Source organism: Giraffa tippelskirchi, chromosome 6 (assembly GCF_054371585.1).
Source record: "Giraffa tippelskirchi isolate mGirTip1 chromosome 6, T2T-mGirTip1v1.2.pri, whole genome shotgun sequence".
Classification (NCBI taxonomy): domain Eukaryota; kingdom Metazoa; phylum Chordata; class Mammalia; order Artiodactyla; family Giraffidae; genus Giraffa; species Giraffa tippelskirchi.
Genome location: NC_137280.1, coordinates 44,589,952 through 44,611,958, shown reverse-complemented (window position 1 = coordinate 44,611,958; position 22,007 = coordinate 44,589,952). Strand labels below are relative to the sequence as shown.

At 39.9% G+C, this 22,007-nt stretch overlaps 1 protein-coding gene across 5 annotated transcripts in view; it reads right to left on the bottom strand.

Moving 5' to 3' along the window:
- SLCO5A1 (solute carrier organic anion transporter family member 5A1) overlaps positions 1-22,007 on the bottom strand; it is a 270,020-nt gene that overhangs the window by 42,590 nt on the left and 205,423 nt on the right. For 3 of the 5 annotated variants that reach the window (XM_081501821.1, XM_081501823.1, XM_081501822.1), the window contains one exon: positions 13,693-13,857. The exons of the other annotated variants lie outside the window; for them this stretch is intronic. In XM_081501821.1, the coding sequence (XP_081357947.1) occupies positions 13,693-13,857 (165 nt within the window). The remainder of the gene's footprint in view (positions 1-13,692; positions 13,858-22,007) is intronic. 5 annotated transcript variants of the gene reach the window in all.

Here is a 22,007-nt window from a genome sequence, read left to right as displayed (position 1 = left end):
AAGGAGCTAACTATACTGCCTCAGTGCAGCATTTGCTGTTGTTCAGTTGCTCAGTCGTGTCTGACTCTTTGTGACCCCAGGGACTGCCACATGACAGGCTCGTCTGTCCTTTACCATCTCCCGGAGTTTGCTCAGATTCATGTCCATTGAGTCGCTGAAGCCATCCAACCATCTGCTTTTTCTTAAGTTTTGTAATCAAGAAGTCTAGGTGCTCTGACTTTGTTCTTTGTCAAGATTGTTTCGGCTATTCTAGGTCACTTGCGTTTCTAAATGAATTTTAGGATCACCTTGTCAGTTTATTCAAAGAAGCCCCCTGGAATTTCGATGAGGATTGTGTTGAATTTATCTGGGGAGTATGGCCATCTTAATCACATTGTGTTCTAATTCATGAACATGAGATGAGTTTCTATCTATTTAGGTCTTCTTTAAGTTTTATGGATATTTTGTGGATTTCAGAATACAAGAATATTTTGTGGGTTTCAGAATACAGATTTTGTATTTTTTGTTAAATCTAATGAAATCTAAGTATTTCCTTCTTTCATGCTAGTATAAATGCAACTGTTTCCTTAATTTCATTTTTGTTCACTGCTAATGTATAGAAATACAATTGATATTTGCATACAGACATACCTTGTTTTATTGCACTTTGCAGGCATCGCACTTTTTATAAATTGAAGGTTTGTGGCAACCACGAGTCGAGTAAATTTATCAGCACCATTTTTCAACAGTATTTGCTCACTTTGTGTCTCTCTGCATCACATTTTGATAATTCTCCCGATATTTCAAATCCTCTACCAGCAGAAAGGTTATGACTTGCTGAAGGGTCAGATAATGGTCAGCATTTTTAGCAATAATAATTAAGGTATGTATATTATTTTTTAGATGTAATCTTATTGCAAGTCTCTTGACTGAAGGCAGATTCTCTACCATCTGAACCACCAGGGAAGTCCTTAATAGACTCCAATACAGTGTAAATGGAGGCTTCCCTGGTGGCTCAGACAATAAAGAATCTGCCTGCAATGCTGGACCTGGATTTGATCCCTGGGTTGGGAAGATCCTCTGGAAAAGGGAATGGCAACACACTCCATTATTCTTGCCTGGAAAATTCCATGGGTAGAGGAGCCTGGTGGGCTGGAGTCCATGAGGTTGCAAAGAGTTAGACACAAGTGAGCAACTAACTTTCACTTTTTTTCCACAGTGTCAATATAATTTTTATATGCACTGAGAAACCAAAAAACTTTGCATGGCTTGCTTTATTGCAATACTTGCTTAACTGCAGAACCTAACCCACAATATCTGTGAGATATTTCTGTGTTAGTCTTGTATCTTGCAACCTCACTAAACTCATTTACTAGTTCTAATAATTTTTAGTGCACTCTAAGATCTTCTCTATACAAGACTGGCTAATCTGTGAATAAAGATAGTTTTACATCTTTCTTTCGAATCTGAATACCTTTAATTTCATTCTCTTAGCCAACTTTTCTGGCTAGAATCCCCAGTACAGTGATGAATAGAAGTCCCAAGAGCAGACATCCTGGTCTTGTTCCTGATCTTAAGAGGAAGGCATGCAGTCTTTCGCTACTAAGTATAATGCTAGCTGTGGATTTTTTGTAGATGCCCTTTATTGCATTATTTTTAAACCTCCAATCATTTAAATAGTGGTTGAGTTAAAATTCACTTTTGTGTTATTTGTAAGTATGTTAGGTATAATCCTCAGAAAGCTCATAAAAACATAATTTTTAAAACATATATTTCAGTTCAGTTCAGTTCAGTCATTCAGTCGTGTCCGACTTTTTGCAACCCCATGAATCGCAGCACGCCAGGCCTCCCTGTCCATCACCAACTCCCGGAGTCTACCCAAACCTATGTCCATCGAGTTAGTGATGCCATCCAACCATCTCATCCTCTGTCATCCCCTTCTCCTCCTGCCCCCAATCCTTCCCAGCATTAGGGTCTTTTCCAATGAGTCAACTCTTCGCATGAGGTGGCCAAAGTATTGGAGTTTCAGCTTCAACATCAATCCTTCCAATGAATACCCAGGGCTGATCTCCTTTAGGATGGACTGGTTGGATCTCCTTGCAGTCCAAGGGACTCTCAATTTAATAGAAAGCATTTACTGAGTATATACTATGTTTTGGCTCTGTTCTAGATTCTGAAGATACATAGTGAGCAAGCTGACAAAAAACCCTGCCTGCACTGAGCTGATAATCTACTGTGAGGAAAAGAGACAATAAACAATACATCAGTAACAAAGGAAATTGTACCAAGTGTTGGAACATAAAAAGCACCACAGAGAAAAATGTCCAGCCTAACAAGGAAAATCAGGAGTCCTGAAAGAGGAGCTGCATTTTTAAACGGGGTATACTGGGTAAGGTCTCATTGACAAGGGGCCATTTGAGTAAAAATCTGGAGGGAAGGAAGTGCAGCATGCAGAGAATAAATGATCACCCAATTACACACTGTTTTCATCTATCCATCAAAATAAGTTTGCCAAGATAATAAAAAATCAGAACATTTTATACCTAGAAGAAAATTCAAAAATTAATCAAAATTAAAAATTCAAAGCTTAACTAACTTGTTTGCTGAACGAGACAGCTTAAGCCAGAAAATATAAGAACTTTGGGCAAAGCAGGGACAGTTGAGATGGAAATCGTAACCAGTATGCTACATACTGCACTTTTAACCTAAGGTGCTGCTTTGTTTCAAATGATATGCATATTTCCACAGGTAATGAAATCCACAAAATAAGTTTAATGAGTGAAAACATAACCTAGTAATCTAATGATCTTCTAGCATCTTTGGAGCACATCAAACCTACTGTTAATGAGAATTTAGGCTTCAGAAATCCATTAATGGACTTCCCTGGTGGTACAGTGGATAAAACTCTGCCTGCCAAAGCAGGGGGCATGGATTTGATCCCTGGTCCATGCAGATTTTACATGCCTCAGGGCAACTAAGCCTGCACGCCACAACTACTGAGCCCATGCCTTTCAGAGCCTGTGCTCCACCACAAAAGAAGCCACCGCAATGAGAAGCCTGTGCACTGAAACTAGAGAAAAGCCATGAGCAGCAGTGAAGACCTGGTGCAACCAAAAGTAGAAAAATAAAATAAAATATGCAGTTCCATTTTTAAAAGTCCATTAATAAATCAATTTTATAAAAATAGCCATTGAGTAGAAAGCAATAGAGAAGAAACAGATGACACGGTTCTTATGTACCTTCCTATTGCAACAACAAGCCCCACCAACCGATGAGTCTAAATCTCTCAGCAAAACCCTAGTCTCTTTCCCTCATTGTTCAGACCTTATCTACTCTTGACTATGAATAATAAAATCACACATTTTAAAACAGAGCTTCTCTTTGGAAGGCAACGATAGATCTCAAAAGCTAAAGGAATAAAAAAGTGCAATAAATATTTTAAATTTCACCCCAAATGATACAAGTGAACCAGCAAAGGAAAAATACAGTGTAGCAACAATCAATGCAATGTACCAAGGGTGCTCCACCAGGTTCAAAGGTAGCCCTGAATCTTTTCACATTTTTCTTTTCACGAAAATGAAGGATATGCAAGGCACATGGGTTTCCCAGGTGGCACAGTGATAAAGAATCCGCCCGCCAATGCAGGAGCCACAGGAGATGCAGGTTTGATTCCTGGGTAGAGAAGATGCCCTGGAGAAGGAAATGGCAACCCACTCCAGTATTCTTGCCTGGGAAATCCCAGGGACAGAGGAGCCTGACAGGCTACGGTCCATGGGGTTGCAGAGTTGGACACAACTGAGCACACACAGGCACACACAAACCACATGCCAAATGAAGTCGTTTTTTACTCAAAACTGTAGAGGAGTAGCTGACATCTTAGACAACTGGGTAGAAACTGAACGCAGCCATTAAAGACGGAGAAGTGGAGAGAATTTTAAAAAGAAGGCAATTTAACAGGTGCCACTCAAGTCTCAGCCTGTTAGAGCAGGAAAGAACATTGTGTTTTAGTATCAATATTTACTAGCATGTGTTTTGGAGCTTACTAACATTTTTGAAATTATTCCCATATAATATGAAATTAATTATTTGGGTTTTTCGTTTGTTATCATAAAACCACAGAATTGGAAGTTGTGGCAGAGATTGCTGTATACCTCCTGATGATGACCCTTCGTTCTTAAAGGTTCTGACCCTAAGATGGGCTGGGAGCACATACCATAAGGCAAAATTCTCCACTGGGTAGATATTTTACATGACACAAAGTTTCTATTGACATCCTGTTCTAAGATTCTTGGGAATCTGATCTAAAAACAAAGACATCTACTATTAGCTATCAGCACTAGAATTGCACCTGATGCTTTTACAATACTTGCTGCTGCTGCTGCTGCTGCTAAGTTACCTCAGTCGTGTCTGACCCTGTGTGACCTCATAGACGGCAGCCTACCAGGCTCCTCCATCCATGGGATTTTCCAGGCAAGAGTACTGGAGTGGGTTGCCATTGCCTTCTCTGACAATACTTGAGGCAACTGTAAAGTTGCTTCCTTAATTATTTTAAACATACTCCCTAAAAATCTTCAATTATTGTGTAGAATGCTTTGCCCAGTGAAGTTAATGCCAATGACTTCATTCAAAAAACAAAAGTTAAGTACAAATTGGCATTTTGCTGATATATATACAATATATTCCTTGTAACTACAGCTATAAACCCATTGATTACATGAATAACTATCTCTAAGAACAAGGTTGAAATAAGAACAATAACAAAAAATTTGCAATGTCACAAAAACAGATGTTCTACTGGAAAATTTTACCAAAGGATATGGACATTTACACAGCTGCTCCATAACCAAACGAGTCCACCAAGTTCAACTGCATTTCCAAAAGGGTTTGGTATTTCCATAGACTATATTTCAAGAAAATTTAGGAACAATGGAACAAAATAATATTGATCTACTCTACTGTTTTTAAATATCTTTTTTAGTCAAAAAACCAATAGGAATTTTATTCATCTTTATTGCAAATAGAGATATAAGAAAAATTTCAATACAATGGCTTAAAAAAAAATTAACCATTAGCCTGAAATCTAATCCATCTAATAGTAACAAATGTAAATAAGCCCATGTTCTACCCTCTGGCCAATGGAAAGATGCCATAATGGGAAGTTGAACCTGGCAGCAAAGCAAATTTTCTGTGGTCCATGATGAGACAGTTCAGGTTACAAAAGGACATTACTTCAACTTCTAATAATGTCAAAGTACATGTCTCATTGTTTAGTTGAAAAGAGTAAGTTATTTCCTGTCTGTGTGGTAGTAACTATATCCTGGTCATACTTAAGGGCCAAGATATTCACTAGGTCTGCTGCTAAGTCACTTTAGTCATGTCTGACTCTGTGCGACCCCATAGACGGCAGCCCACCAGGCTCCCCCATCCCTGGGATTCTCCAGGTAAGAACACTGGAGTGGGTTGCCATTTCCTTCTCCAATGCATGAAAGTGAGAAGTGAAAGTGAAGTCGCTCAGTCGTGTCCGACTCTTAGCGACGCAATGGACTGTAGCCTACCAGGCTCCTCCATCCATGGGATTTTCCAGGCAAGAGTACTGGAGTGGGGTGCCATTGCCTTCTCCATCACTAGGTCTGGACATGATTTTTACAAGTTAACAGCATCTCAGAGGAAATGAGAAATTGTGGCAAGCGCTGGGTGTTAGGACAGTTTATCTCTAGCCCCAATTTGTTACTACCCATGAGACCATGAATCCTTCAATTACTGCCTGTACCTTTTATTTATCTATCAACAAAACAAGTAATATTATACTCCAGCCCCTTCTTTCCCCTCCTCCTCATCTTTTTCAATAATAATCCTGGTTCTGGGACTTCTCTGGTGGTCCAGTGGTTAAGAATCCACCTTCCAGTGCAGGGGACATAGGTTTGATCCTTGGTCGGGGAACGAAGATCCCACATGCCATGCGGCATCTAAGCCCATGAGTCACAACTACTGAGCCCGTGTGCTCTGGAGTTTTCAAGCCACAACTAGAGTAGCCCACACACCACAGCAAAGAGCCCATGTGCCACAACTAAGACCCAACAGAGCCAAATAAATACATATTAAAATAATAACAATCCCGGTTCTCCTGTCCTACTGTGGAGAATGAAATACTTGATAAATGGAGATGAAATCCAGGGTCGTTCTCAGTATTTATATTGCTCTTTACACTTAGTAAGTCACTTTTAAACTTTTTAAAATTTCAAAAGCCCTGTTAAATAGCTATGATTACATCAGCTATTAAACAGCTATGACTCGCAGCTAGTAAAACTGAGGCTAGAGAAATTAGTTAACTCACCCAAAGTTACATGGTGAATAAATGGCAGAGGCAGGTCTCGAACCCAGACCTATGACTCCAAAATCCATCACCTTTCTCTTCTAAGATGTTGACTCGCTACAAAGTGGGTAGGGATCATCTCACTTCAGCAGGGTATGAACTTTTACAGGACACACTCAGTAAAAATGTCTGGAGTTTTTAAAAGGAGAAATTTAATCATCAACCTACCTTACTCTTTTACAGTCCCTCCAAAAAAAAGCAAAAAGTGTGGCAATTCAACATCAGTTCTGTCACATGCACCAAAGATGGAAAAAAAAAATCAGTATATCTATAAAAGAAATTTAAAGTGCCAGGAAAAGATATTACATACATCCAAAGTGAAATGGCAAGACACTAACTTGAATGCCTAGAAAAAGTTGTTCACAAAGATCAGAGGACTTTGTGAAGTTGGGGGTGTGGAGGAGACAGTGGGGTGTCAGTCACTTGATGTTTGGTGAAAGGTGGTCTCATTAAACCCCTTATTCCAAAGATGAGACTGCGGACTGGAGAGGTTAACGCTTGTTGTTGTTTTTGTTTAGTCGCTAAGTTGTGTCTGACTCTTTTGCTAACTCATGGACTGTAGTCCTCCAGGCTCCTCAGTCCATGGAATTTTCCAAGTGAGAATACTAGAGCCATTTCCTACTCCAGGGGATCTTCCTAGTCCAGGGATCGAACCAGAGTCCCTTGCATCTTCCACATTGGCAGGGGGATTCTTTACCACTGTGCCACCTGGGAAGCCCTCAGAAAGTGGACATTGCAGTTATTACTAAAAGCTACTTTCCAGCCACAGTGCTAAGCGTACCATCTACATGCTCTCATTTAATCATCACAACCTGTAGCTCTCATAAAAGTTAAGGAACTCGTCTGGGAACACAAGCAGCCCATCAAGGTCACTATACTGTAAGGTCCTTGAGGACGGGATCCCTCTGTGTTCTCATCATGGTGTTTCCAGCAACTGGCACAGTGTCAGACCCATAGAAGAAGCTTCTCTGAATGTCCTTCGCTGTATGGTTTTGACTTTCAAATCATATAAATGTCTTCCATAATTTAAAAAACCATATTTAACTTAAAAATGGAAAAATAGAAAAAAAAATAAGTATCATAGTATTAGTCGCTCAGTGGTGTCCGACTTTTTGTGATTCCATGATGGACTGTAGCCCATCAGGCTCCTCTGTCCATGGGATTCTCTGGGCAAAAAAACTGGAGTGGGTTGCCATTTATGCATATATATGGAGAAGGCAATGGCACCCCACTCCAGTACTCTTGCTAGAAAATCCCATGGACAGAGGAGCCTGGTAGGCTACAGTCCATGGGGTCGCTAAGAGTCGGACTCGACTGAGCGACTTCACTTTCACTTTTCATTTTCATGCACTGGAGAAGGAAATGGCAACCCACTCCAGTATTCTTGCCTGGAGAATCCTAGGGATGGTGGAGCCTGGTGGGCTTCCGTCTATGGGGTCGCACAGTGTCGGACGCGACTGAAGCGACTTAGCAGCAGCAGCAGCATGGAATCTAGAAAAATGCTACTGATGAACCTAGTAGAGAACAGACTCGTGGACACAGCGAGGAAAGGAGAGGGTAGGATGAATTGGGAAAGTAGTATTGACATATATACACAATCATGTGTAAAATAGATAGCTAGTGGGAAGTTGCTAAATAACACAAGGAGTCCAGTCTGGTGCTCTGTGATGCCCGAGAGAGGCGGGATGAGGGGAGGGGTGGGTGGGAAGGGATATATATATATAACTATGACTGATTCTCATCGTTCTATGGCAGAAAACAACACAAAACTGTAAAGTAGCTTTCAACCAATTAAAAAAATAAAAATAAATTGTTTTATTTAAAAATGGAAAAATAAATAAATCCCTAAAAACTAAAAACAAATTAAAGCAAATAATTTCCACAGTATATCATGTGGCCATAGCCAAACAGAGAAGAATTATTTCAAATAACTTTAGGCCACAGTATTTTGCAAATCCCTAAGAGATAGCCTATGGACAGAAAGAACCACAAAGACATCTAAAACTGTGTTTCATATTTCATAGTAATAACACTGATAGATGGTTTGAAACCATTATACACAAACTCGTGCTCACACACACACATATGGATAAAGTAACAATGTAAAAGTCATTAGGAAGAAAGATTTTTAATACTAGAGCAAAAAGATATAATATCCAAGAAGTGACAACTTGTATTCTTGACAACTGAAGCAGAAATCACATAACTTCATGATTTGCTTTCCTCTTTTTATTTTAAAAAAAAGGCCTACAAACAACAACCTTGTACCAATGATCACCCCAGTGCTCAGAGGGTGATCTCCAAAGATCACTTATTCTAAAAGGAACCAGGACTCCTTGGAGAAGTGTGACTGATCCCAGGTCTAGGGCAGAAAACCATAAAGACTACTGAGGTTGTTCCAAAGGATATACAGATGCTAACTTGAAGGGGCTCCCAGAGGCCAAGGACTGCACAATTGGAACATCAAAAAGAATAATGACTGCAGTGGACTAAAGCACAACAAACATATAAAAAGCCATGCATTCACTATGTTTTCTTAAATTTACTGGTCCCTATATAAATTTGCTAGAATAAAATTTTTGACTCTGATAATTGGTAAATAAAGCTAAAGAATCACAAAAGAAATAATGGTCACTTGGAGAACTGGCCAAACAGGAGGCTGGTCATTTGGTAAATTGATTCAGAGAAATTCAAAGAGAGAAACAGAAAGACTTCCCCGGTGGTCCAGTGGCTAAGAGTCTAAGCTCCCAACACAGGGGCTGTTGGTTTGAGCCCTGGTCAGGGAACTAGATCTTGCAAGCCACAACTGAGATCCAGCACAGCCAAGAAATAAAAATAATTATTAAGAAAAAGAGAGAGAGAGATTGAGAGGCAGAGAGAGGAAAATGGATTCATGATGCATTATACCATGAATTTCCCTCCTCAGCATCTTCTGCCCATCTCCTGACCTAGAAGGTTTCTGCCACTTTATTCCTATGATCAGGACTAAAATAGTCACTTCATACAATTTCATTTGAATGTGTTACTTCTCTTATTAGATGAGATTTAACAAAATGCCTTCGAATTGCCACTCTAAATTAGACTAACACAAAGTTTGTTTTAAATCAGAAAATCTAACAAAACTCTTCAATGGGGATTTAAATTCAACAGCATCTTACAACATGCAAAGGTTTTACTGACCATCTATGACTATATGCCAAATTTTTAAGATATCATTATCTCATTTAACTTTTGTTAGTAGGTTTGGGAGAGGATCACTCACATTTTACAAATGAGAAACTGAGACAGAACAGTTAAGTGACTTGGCTAAAATCATGCATTGAGTTAAGTGACAGAGCTGGAATTCCAAGAGAAATCCATGGACTACCTCTGGTTACCCACAGAAAAGAAAAAGAGATCAAAGGATGCTGGACATAGTCAAAGTTTGTGGTGATGTAACATTACTAAAAATACCCCAGTGATGAATTGCTTATTAACTACTTCCCTTGTAAGAAAATCACAGGACTATACAGGAATGTAAGAATAAGTTTATTTGGTACATGTGGCCTTGGGAAAATTATTTAATCTAAGATTTTGGAGCAGGAAGAAGTCATCAATTTCATTCTAGTCCAAATTATTGTTTTCTAGATTAGAAACATACCTAGAGAGAAACACTTGACAGCCTGAAGTCAGACAGTGAATTAGCAGCATGAGGGAAAAGGTATTAGCCACCTTAGATACCACCATTGCCCTGTGGCGGTCGGAGGGTGGGGGATGGAGCTTCAGTAGTAAAGAATCCAACTGCCAATGAAGGAGACACGGGTTCAATTCCTGGTCCAGAATCCTATATGCCGAGGAGCTGGTGTATCACAACTACTGAGCCTGTGTTCTAGAGCCAGGGAGCCGCAACTACTGAAGCCCTGGTGCCCTAGAGCCCATGCTCTGCAACAAGAGAAGCCCCTGCAGTGAGAAGCCCAGGCACTACGACTAGAGAGTAGTGCCTGCTTGCAAGCAAGTAGCTCCTGCTTGCTGCGATTAGAGAAAAGCCCGTGCAGCAACGAAGACTAAGCACAGCCAAATAAATAAATAAAGCCTGGTTAAAAGCCATTTCTCCTCCATGAAATGCAACTCACACTAACCCAAAGCTTCCACTGATTTATTTAAACAGCTTTTTCTAAACTTATTTCATAAGCTCACTCTCTCTCTCTCCCCAGATCTAGAAGAAACTTAAGGTTCAAGTTTGAGTCCTTGTATTTCTCCCCTACCCGCTAACACACACACACACACACACACACACACACACACACACACACACACACACACACACACACACACACACACACACACACACACACACACACACACACTCAGCACAGTGCCGTAGTACTCAGTGTTCAATGACTATGCAAGGAGGCAAGTGAGCAAAAGCCAGTCTTTTGATACATGTATGGAGCCTCAACTCCACTATATAACACAACAAAACAAATTGCTATGAAGGGGCAAGGAAATTTTTTTAATGAAAAAAGAACTTTAACTCGAAAACTTTGTCAGAGGAGAAATTAAAACTACTTTTAGATTCATCTTCAGATACATTTCTTCATTCTCCAAGTTACTTATATGCATAGAAAGGGATTTAAATACAAAAGATTAAATAAATTCTTAAAAAATACAGATCTCTGCTTGGAGAGTAACAAGGATTCAATCCTTACAAATTTAAAAAGTCAAGGTGAGTTTTAAAAAGAATTTTCAGCCCTGATTAGTCTTATTGTAATGACAAGCCATCCAATATTCTTAATCAGTCTGAGTATCTTTTGAAAGTGCAGAAATTAATACTCATTCAGTCATGTCTGACTCTTTGTGACCCCTATGGACTGTAGCCTGCCAGGCTCCTCTGTCCATGGGATTTCCAGGCAAGAATACTGGAGTGGGTTGCCATTCCCTTCTCCAGGAGACCTTCTTAACTATTATTACTTTTTTTCTGTCTGGTAAGGAAGGAAAAACTATGTGAACTAGAAATGAAAGGGCTTTTATCAAAATAGCAAAGACTACCAAACATTGTATAAACTGCATTGGTAATGATAAAAAAAAAACTTGCTGTTGATGAAACCACAGTGGCACTAGCACAGTGTGATCCTGCTCCTTTTAATCCAGATGTTAAAACACAGGATGAACAAATTTCATGATTTAGTTCTTGTACCCTCTTTACCTGGGTGGTCACACTCAGTGACTGTGGAACTCTGCAACCAAACACCCCTTTATTCCATTTACCACAGATGTTATCTAACTAGCCTCTGACTAGACCAGTAATTAAGACATGGCCTTGGTCAATACACACTCAATATGCATCAGTTCCAACCCAGCTCATCACTGGACCACTGCTAAGGAGAACTTGAGATCAAAATAGTCCATCTGGAGGCAAATGGGATGATCTAGACACCTCTGCTCCCTTGTCGCTAGAAGGGCAGTATTTCCTGATATGTGCCCAGGTAAACACTGTTCATGAGAATGAATGCCTTAAAAAAAAAAAAAAAAAAAAAAAGCCAGATTGCATGGTCAAATAAATGTGGGCGAGAACATACTCAGAATCTTCCTTTGGGAGTTCACAATGCACATTGGCATATTGCTGTTGTTTAATTGCTAAGTCAAGTCTGACTCTTTTGCAACCCCATAGACTTGTAGCCCACCAGGCTCCTCCTTGGGATTTCCCAGGCAAAAATACTGGAGTGGGTTGCCATTTCCTCCTCCAGGGGTTCTTAGGGTTATGAAAGGTCCTACAGCAAAGATCTCTGTAGTATTTTAATTCAGCAAGCCCTAAACTTATTTGACTATGAACCTTCTTTCCAGTAACACCTTTAATATTGAAACACAGAGTGGGAAATGCTGAGATTACATTCAACAGTTATGTACCTTCAGATCTAACTACAAGACCACTCATGGTTTCCCTATCCAAGAATTGTTGCTCAACAAAGGTTAGTGTAGGGACTTCCCTGGTGGTCTAGTGGTTAAGAATCCACCTTTCAATGCAGGGGACTCTGGTTCGACCCCTGGTCAGGGAACTAAGATCCCACATGCCCTGGGGCAATTAAGGCCAACCACACTGTGACAAAGACCCAAAACAGCTAATAATTAATCAATTATTTTTTTAAAAAAAAGACAAAGGATGAAGGTGTGCTCAGTCACGTTGGTAGTGTCCAACTCTTTGTGACTCTACGGACTGCAGCCCACCAGAGTTAGAGTAGGAATTAAACTAGAAATGGGATGTTCAGGATATCTGAAAACCAAATTACAATGTAATCTATAAATTTTACCCTAACATAAGGAAAACATACATTTCTTTAAAACGAACAGAAAAAAAAAAATATTTATAGGCGACAATTACAAGGTCCAAAGCAGCATACCCTTTATAAAAAGATTTGTTATCCTGGGCCTACAACTCAATATGCATGTCTTTTTATGGGCAAAGTGAAATAGAGAACAAAATGATTACCCAAATAATTCAAGTCAACTGCTCTTTCTACAAATAATATAATTTTGTCTGTTAATTTAATCCAAGCTTGCTGGGTTTGAATGTGGACATGGAGGAGAAAGTGGGAGCCAAGGCAATCAGTAAAGCTCTTGCAATTCTCCACTTAACTGCTTAATGCACTTTATTAATAAATAAAGCCAGTTATTTGACCACCTTTGAAACCACTAAGGAAATATCCAGAATATTCTATGGTATAATACACTGAAAATCCCAATATCTGAGAATTCATGTTCCCACATTACTGAGAACCCAATTTACTGTGAGAAGAAAGATCTGATCACTGAATGCTACGGGTCCCTGTACCAAAATCTTCTAAAAATCAATTTTCTCAAACATAAAACATCACCTGAGACAAAAATTTATTGATTTCCTTTCTAACTTTAAGTTCCTCCAGTAATAGAATTAAAATCTGTTCACATTTATGAAGGGAAATTCCTGATACCATGAAATTGATCTCTATTTCAGATTATCAAATTTTTTCAATTGAACACTGTCAGAATCATGTCAACCCATAAAAAGATTTGTTCAGGTTTAAGTTTGAACACTTTGCCTATTTTATTCTTTCAAACTGAGAATCTTAAAAACACAAGTATGAAAAGTTTTCCCTTTTCCAAAACACAGTTGGTAAAAAATGTCATACAGTAACACAATCTGAATCAAAGAGAAGACATTCAAAGACTTCCGCCTCCTAAAATCTGAAGGGGGAAGGTTGCTGTTCATGAACTTGAGTTTTAACACTTTAATGTTAGAATGAACTTTGTCTTCACTCATCGCATTTTAGTTTAGTGGTCAAAAATGATCATGGTTTCAAGGAGTTCTAATGGCAGTGCCTTACCAGTGTAGATGCTGGCATTGGAAGCTGGAATACCAAACTGTGACTCGATGAACTTGGGGATGAAGGTAATGAAAGCAGTTACAATGGCACTCTCAGCTGTGTATGACAAACTCACAAAAAGGAATGTCATGTTGCTTAAGATCCTGACAGCTGCTCTTGGTAGGTCTACAAAATGACAAAAATGACAAATGAATGTTATAAACAAGGGATGGAAAAGAAAAGAAAATTGAACTGCTTTTGAAATGAACTGGAAATAGCCATTCAGCAATATAGGAAAACCTGATGAATGATTAGAACTCATCCCCTTTATTAAATAGACTTGGGTTTTTTTTTTAATTTTCCAACTAGGATAAGGAAATTTACCAAAGAAGCTAAAAACATACCCATATGCAAATATCCTTCTAAGAAGAAGGCAATCTGTTTCAAAGACTGCTTAAAATAAATGAACCACATTTTTTTTATTGATTAAACAATGTTAGTCTTTGTTAAGACCCTGAAGACTATTAAATGTGTAAAGTACCTGAAATATGGCCCTAAATTAACAGTTTTCACTTCACCCAACTAACACTTCTCTGAGTAAATGCACTTCTGAGATGCCAGCTCTCTGGCCTGACATGGCAAACGCCCACAGCAGAGGAACTGGTACATGCTATTGGACATCTGTTCTTCCAGTCTCATTAAGAAACAGGAAATAATACAGTTAGAAGGGTAGAAGAAATAAGGGCACCAAGTCAGATACTTCCAGGGACTTTGGATTGAGGAACAAACAAATTATATCCGAAGGAGCAGGACAGCCCAGAGGTGGGGCTCTGTACATGTCCAGCCGCCTCTCAAGGAAAAGAGAAAAGTCTCACTTGAATCTAGGCATTTATTTCACAAAAGCTGTCACATATATGCTTCAAGATGCATGTTCAGTTTCATTGCAGCATGGTTTATAAAAACAAAAATCTGGGAGAAAAAACTAAATGTCCATCAGCGGTGTTGGGTTGGTGATGTTAGTTACTCAGTTGTATCTGAGTCTGTGACCCCCTGGACTGTAGCTCAGCAGGCTCCTCTGTCCATGGGATTTCCAAGCAAGAATACTGGAGTGGGTTGCCATTTCCTTCTCCAGGAAATCTTCCCAACCCAGGGATCAGACTCAGGTCGCCTGCATTGCAGGATTCTTTACCATCTGAGCCACCAGGGAAACCCCAAATGTCCATTAGTGGGAAACATTTAAATAAACTATGGCACAGTCATATAATGAAATACTATGAAGTAGTTAAAAATGAAATAGAGTTTGGTGTATTGACATGAAAGGAACTCCAAAAAATATTTTTACTAATGAAAAAATGCAAGCTGTGCAAAAATATACATATGCATGCATGCTTGTGTGCTAAGTTGCTTTAGTCGAGTCCAACTCTTTGCGACCCTTTGGACTGCAGTCCGCCAGGCTCCTCTGTCCACGGGATCTTCCAGGCAAGAATACTAGAGTGGGTGGCCATTCCTTTCTCCAGATGATCTTCTGGACTCAGGGATTGAACCTGCATCTCTTTCATCTCCTGCGTTGGCACGCAGGTTCTCTACCACTAGCGCCACCTGGGAAGCCCATATACATGCATGTGTGTGTGTGTATATATATATGTATATATATAATATTTAAATGAAAACAATGTGTTTACATATGGTTGAATGTATACTTTTCAATATATATAATACCAAGAAATTCTGTGAACAGGAGTAAGACTGGGAAAGAGAAATACGAAAAGATTCTTGAGTGCACGCTTTTGTAATTTTTGCATATTGTAATGTGAGTTAACCCACATCTGCATGGCCTTTATACATCTTCATAGAAAAGGTAAGCTGCCTTACTTTTGAGATACAGAGTCTCTCAGTTATTAGAACAGTCATCTCCTTATGCTACAACATAATAAAATAATTTCCAGTTATTAAAACATCCCTGATGGCTCAGTGGTAAAGAATCGCCTGCAATGCAGGAGACCCACGTTCGACCCCTGAGTCAGGAAGATCCCCTGGAGGAGGGCATGGCAACACACTCCAGTATTCTTGCCTGGAGAATCACATGGACAGAGGAGCCTGGTGGGCTACAGTCCATGGGGTTGCAGAGAGTCAGACACAACTGAAGCTACTAACCAGCAACAGCATTATTAAAGCTATAATTCATAGCCTATTCACTAGAATTTAAGACTTAGTCAAGACTGTTTATTATCATTTTGAAGTACAAACTGACTTTAATGTTCTATATCATAATTTAATTGCTGAAAGTTTAAATAAATATTTTAAAAGTAAAATTAAGATGCATACTTTATTTTTTTAACACAGATAAACACACCAGAAAAAATATAAAATATTTCATAAAATTATCCAATATTCTCTTATAAATACTGCAAATCAAAATGTCATCTCCAGAATTAAAAATTAGAAAGTTAAGAAGATTTTCCCATGGACATTTAAAGATTCAAATTAAGCTAGCTGGTAAATTAAAATCCAACGTGTTGAATCTAAAACATCTGGGAAAATATACAATAAAACTTGCAAACCTAAGAAGATAACATATGTATAACATAAATATTTTAAGATACTAGTTTTTTGTAAGAAAAACTGGTTTTTCTTGTATACCCATTTAGCATGGTAAAATAACCTACTAATTTCCAAGCTAACTAAAAATACATGTCATGTTTTTCTCTCTTCTTTTATTAAAAAAAAAAACAAAAACCTATTACTTAAGAAGAATTTAGCAAACGTTCAGACTCTGAACAACTCTAAGCTAGTTTCCTTTTTTCTTCTACCTTCCTCCTCCTCTATTGTTCGAACTAAACTTTCAAACTACATGCCCTGCAGGGGTGACAGGGGTAAGGGGCTGCATATCTCCAGGACTGTCTTTGGCTGGTGGGACTGGTTATCTGTATAGATAGATAGATATGACAGATAATAGATGTGTGTGTGTTTGTGTGTACAAACACACATTTCCTGTCTACTAACAAGACAGAAGTAATGACACACTGATAGCAATGAACCCACCTAGCACCCAGTTCTTGGTTTCTAAATGCCACTTTCCACTAAAAGGAACCAGAAGTCCTTGGCAATTGGCGGTTTAGTCGCTAAGTCATGTCCGACTCTTGCGACGCCATGGACTGCAGGCTCCTCTGTCCATGGGCTTTCCTAGGCAATACTGAAATGGTTGCCATTTCCTTCTTCAAGGGAATTTCCTGACCCAGGGACTGAACCAGAGTCTCCTGCTTGGCAGGCAGATGCTTTATCACTGAGCCACCGTGAAGTCCTTGGAGAAATGACTAATTCATGTGTTACGTAAGCTTCCTTCAATTCAGTTCAGTTCAGTCGCTCCGACTGAAAGACTCTTTGCTACCCCATGGACTGCAGCATGCCAGGCTTCCCTGTCCATCACCAACTGGATGGAATCAGCTTCCTTCAGGCATGAGTCATACTATTGTTGGCTGTTGGTTTAATATTAATGAATCAACAACCTATATTAAATAAGGTGTCTTTCAACAGAAACACAAGGTTATACATTGATTGACTGATGATTATATTGTGATGGGAAGTTAACCCGGATTTCCCCCAGAGCAATCCTTCAGCATTCACTAACACAGTGTTTACCACAACTTTACAGAACAAAACTACCACAAATAACAAGGATCAACTGTATTGGTACTTAGTTGCTCAGTCGTGTCTGACTCTTTGCGACTCCATGAACTATAGCTTGCCAGTTTCCTCTGTCCATGGGATTCTCCAAGCAAGAATACTGGAGTGGGTAGTCATACCCTCCCCTCCAGGGGATCTTCCCAACCCAGGGATTGAACCAAGGTCTCCTGCATTGCAGGCAGATTCTTTACCGTCTGAGCCATCAGGAAAGCCCATGAATACTGGAGTGGGTAGCTTATCCCTTCTCCAGAGGATCTTCCCAACCCTGGAATCAAACCGGGGTCTCCTGCACTGCAGGCAGATTCTTTACCACCTGAGCTACCAGGAAAGCCCCAACTGTATTTACACCCCCTCAAAGTACTTTCCCATGGAGTACCTATAATTTATTGATTGATTTATAAATGCAATATACTTGGTAATTTTGGAGTGCAGAAGCCTGGCAGATCCAATCCCATTCAAGATAGGAAAGTTTACACAACTGGTAACAGGGCAAATTAAGATTGTGTGGCTTCTGTGAAGACACTGAGCACAGCATCCTTTCTGTGCCTACAAACAAGCATAAATCAGGAGGCAACATCATCAAATCCAAATTGAGGGACATTCTATAAAGTTACTGGCTTACAATTTTTTTAAAAGATCAAGGTCATAAAATATTAGGGTAGATGAGGAACATATCCAAATTGACGAACCAAAACATACCACAACTAAATAGTAATACAATCTGTGATGGCGGATTGGTTTGGACATAAAGGGCAACGTAGGGATAACTGGCAAAATTTGAATGGGGCCTATGGTCTAGATGGTAGCACTGGATTAACGTTAATTTCCTGATTTCCATGGTTGCCCTGTAGTCCTGCAGTAGAATATTCTTGACTGAGGAAACACTGAAGTACTAGGGGTCAGTGACTTCACAAATGGGTCAGAAACATTAACAATCGGGGAATTGGGGCTCAGGGAACCCAGAAGCTCTGTGTGCTACTTCTGTGGCTTTTATTATAATTCATAATTATTTTACAAAGTTTTAAAAACAAAGTTAGCAAAGAAGCTGCTGAATCTATCAATTTGCAGCCAAATATTAATTTTTATGCTAATATATCTTAGATAAGTTTCTTGATGTCATTTATAACTGTGTCATTGTGAAATCAAAGATGCGGTAAAAAGAATGATGGAGGGATTTCCCTGGTGGTCCAGTGATTAAGAAACCGTCTTCCAATGCAGGGGACCCAGGTGCGATTCCTGGTCAGGGAACTAAGATCCACATGCTGCAGGACAACTAAGTCCATGCACCACAACTACTGAGCCCACGCGCTGAAACTAAGACCCAACACGGCCAAAAAATTAATAAGTAATTTTTTAAAAAAGAATGACAGAGGGACTAACTAACAGTAGTAATTATCATTTTTTTGATCACTGAATGCTAGGAACTCATACAAATTCACTTACAAGGACAATCTGACACTAAAACTAGAAATGCCTTCAACAGCAGTAATATAGGAATAAAACTACAAACCTCCAAAATTCAAGAGAATATAATACAAGGTAGACAATACTTAGATATCAGTTTGAGAAGTGTTGCTATCACTGGCAGATCCCTTGCTGGTTCCCACATGCACATCAATGGCAGTGCAGGTAACCCAGCCAGCCAGTACCCACAACTAGACTCAGGTGCTAAACTGCACTCCAGTCACCACAGGGCTGTTTGTTACTCTGTCAGCCGTACCTGCCTCTTAGTGACCCCATGGACTGGAGGCCGCCAAGCTCCTCTGTCCATGGGATTCTCCAGGCAAGAATACTGGAGTGGGTTGCCACTCATTTCCTTCTCCAGGGGATCTGCCTGACCCAGATCTTCTGCAATGCAGGAGTCTTTAACATCAGAACCACCAGGGACTCTCACCACAGGGCTATGCTACAACAAATTTGATGTGGTCCCTCCCCTTGACCTTGCATCAAAGGTAATCCCTTGACCGTTAGTCAAAGTTTCAGAAAATCTGACCTACGTGGTGGGCCTGGATTCTTATGGAAGCTGCCAGGGACAGCCTTAGCAAGTGCAGACCCTGTAGGGTATGGAGTTAGAGAAGGCAATATTCAGAAAAAGAATGAGACCAGAACTTCACAAGAACAAATCACCTTTAATGAGGCGAGAAGGGGCAGCAGTCAGATTAGTGAGCTGCTGCCCTTACCCAAGGAAAGACTAAGTATATATAGGCATGTATGTGGAAAGCTACATACATGTGGATAGCTATATAGGCATGTATGTGAAAGTCTTAAGGGGGCCTGTTCTCCTCCAAGGTTGTTCAGAGTAGTTATCTCTTAAACGGCTGGGGCAAGGAATTTTGGAGATCGGCCAGAGGCTGGACCAGCTGGGAGCTGGGCGTAATCAACCTAATGTCCATTTTTTTGGTGAGAGAGTTCTTTGTTTTGCATAGAATGGTGGGGAGGCCCTGGAGGGGAGTTTTAACTCCAGGATATTTTGAGCCATGTAACTTTCCTTCAGACACCATGCCTTAACTGTTCTCCAATGCCTCACAGCGCACAGTATAATATGAGGCAGCAGGTATTGATAGATTTGTCTTTTTTTTTAATTTACCATCTTAACTGTTTTTTTATTTTTAAAAATTATTTATTAATATTGTGGCTGTGCTGAGTCTTTGTTGCTGCACCAGCTTTTCTCTAGTTGTGGGGAGTGGGAGCTCCTCTCGAGTTGTAGTGTGGGGGCTTCTCGCATCTCCGAGCACAGGCTCTAGGCTGCACAGGCTTCAGTAGTTGCAGCACATGGGCCCAGTAGTCGTGGTTCCCAGGCTCTAGAGCACAGGCTCAGTAGTAGTGGTGCATGGGCGTAGTTGCTCTTCAGTATGTGGGATCTTTCTGGACCAGGGATAGAACCCATGTCTCCTGCACTGGCAGGTGGATTCTTTACCAATGAGCCACCAGGAAAGCCCAGGTTTGTCATTTTTTGACCATCAAGGAAACAAGCTCCAGTAGGAAAGCATGCTGAGCTCCTGAACCACTTACCTGCTGACAGTAAATAGAAACAGCAGCCATCAGGACCAAAAATACATTATTAGTGATTACTAGCCATAGTACAATCCTGCTTGCTTAAATCTAATGAGTATTTATATATATATATATATTTCAAAGTAGATACTACTCTGATAAACATTAGTCCTGAAATAGAGCAGGACCCTACGGTCCTTGGCCCCCTCCCATGTCCTCTGCCTGCCTTTTGTCTGTGAAAAAACTTTAGCCAAAGAATAAGTTTAATTGGAGAAGTGAGAAAATGCAGAAACAAAGGAAAAAGTCAAAGGAAACCAAATACTAATAATGTAGTCATAAGCATAGTCAAGGATCTTTAGTTCCTTCTCAAGGGCTAGGGATAATATTCTGAGCCTTATCCTGTGAACTGTCTTATAGATACTGAAACCCCACCAGGTCGAAGAAGTTAATTACATGATGACCAAACTGTAGCCATGATATTAACCGCCCCAATTCCAAGAACTGGCCTCAAGGAAATAGAAAGAAACCAACCCTGGAACTGAAGCTTCACTGTTCTTTACAACCAAGATGACGCTGATCAGACCACTGTTGATCAAATTCAAGATGACTGTCAGAGCTGATTGTGCTTTTCTACATGTAGCCCCCTCCCTCCGCCTATAAAAGCTTTTGCCCCCTGATTGTCAGGGTGGAGGAGCTGACCTTGGACAGGCATCTGGCCTTCTTCCCAGTTGCCAGCATCCAAAATAAAGCAAACTTTCCTTTTCACCATACTGGCCTCTTTAAGATCACCAAACTGATCTTTGAGTGGCAAGAAGACAGATCCCACTTTTGGTTACAGTCCCACAGTTCATTTGCACTGAGTATTTTAAGTGTGGTCTTTTTAAGGAATTCTTTGCCATGCCTGTTACCATTTACCTTTTGCCTCCTAAGCTGAAGGTACAACAAAATAAATGCAAAAGAGAAATGAAACAAAGATTTATAGAGAAGATGAGATGAGTGGATAAAGAAGATGTGGCATATGTTTACAATGGAACCTACACAGCATGAAAAAGAATAGGATTCTGCCATTTGCAACAACATGATGGACCTAGAGGGTATTAGTAAAATGTTAGACAAAGAAAGACAAACACTCTATAATCACTTATATGTGTAATCTAAAAGGTAAAGCAAATGCATATAGCAAACCAGAAACACTCACATAGAGACCAAACCATGGGTTACGAGTGGGAAGAGGAAAGGGGAGGGGGCAAGACAGGGGTATGGGATTAAGAAATACAACTACTATGTATAAAATAGGGCTTCCGTGGTGACTCAGACGGTAAAGAATCCTCCTGCAATGAAGGAGACCTGGGTTTAATCCCCGTGTTGGGAAGATCACCTGGAGGAGGGCATGGCAACCCACTCCAGTATTCTTGCCTGGAGAATCCCCAAGGACAGAGAGAAGCCTGGCAGGCTACAGTCCATGGGGTCGCAAAGAGTCAGACAAAAATGAGCGACTACACACACACATGTATAAAATAAACAAGCCAAAAGCATATATTATACAGCACAGGGAATATAGCTATTGTTTTCTAATAACTTTAAATGAAGTATAAAGTATAAAAATGCTGAATCACTATGTTGCACATCCAAAACTAAATCAATATTGTAAATTAACT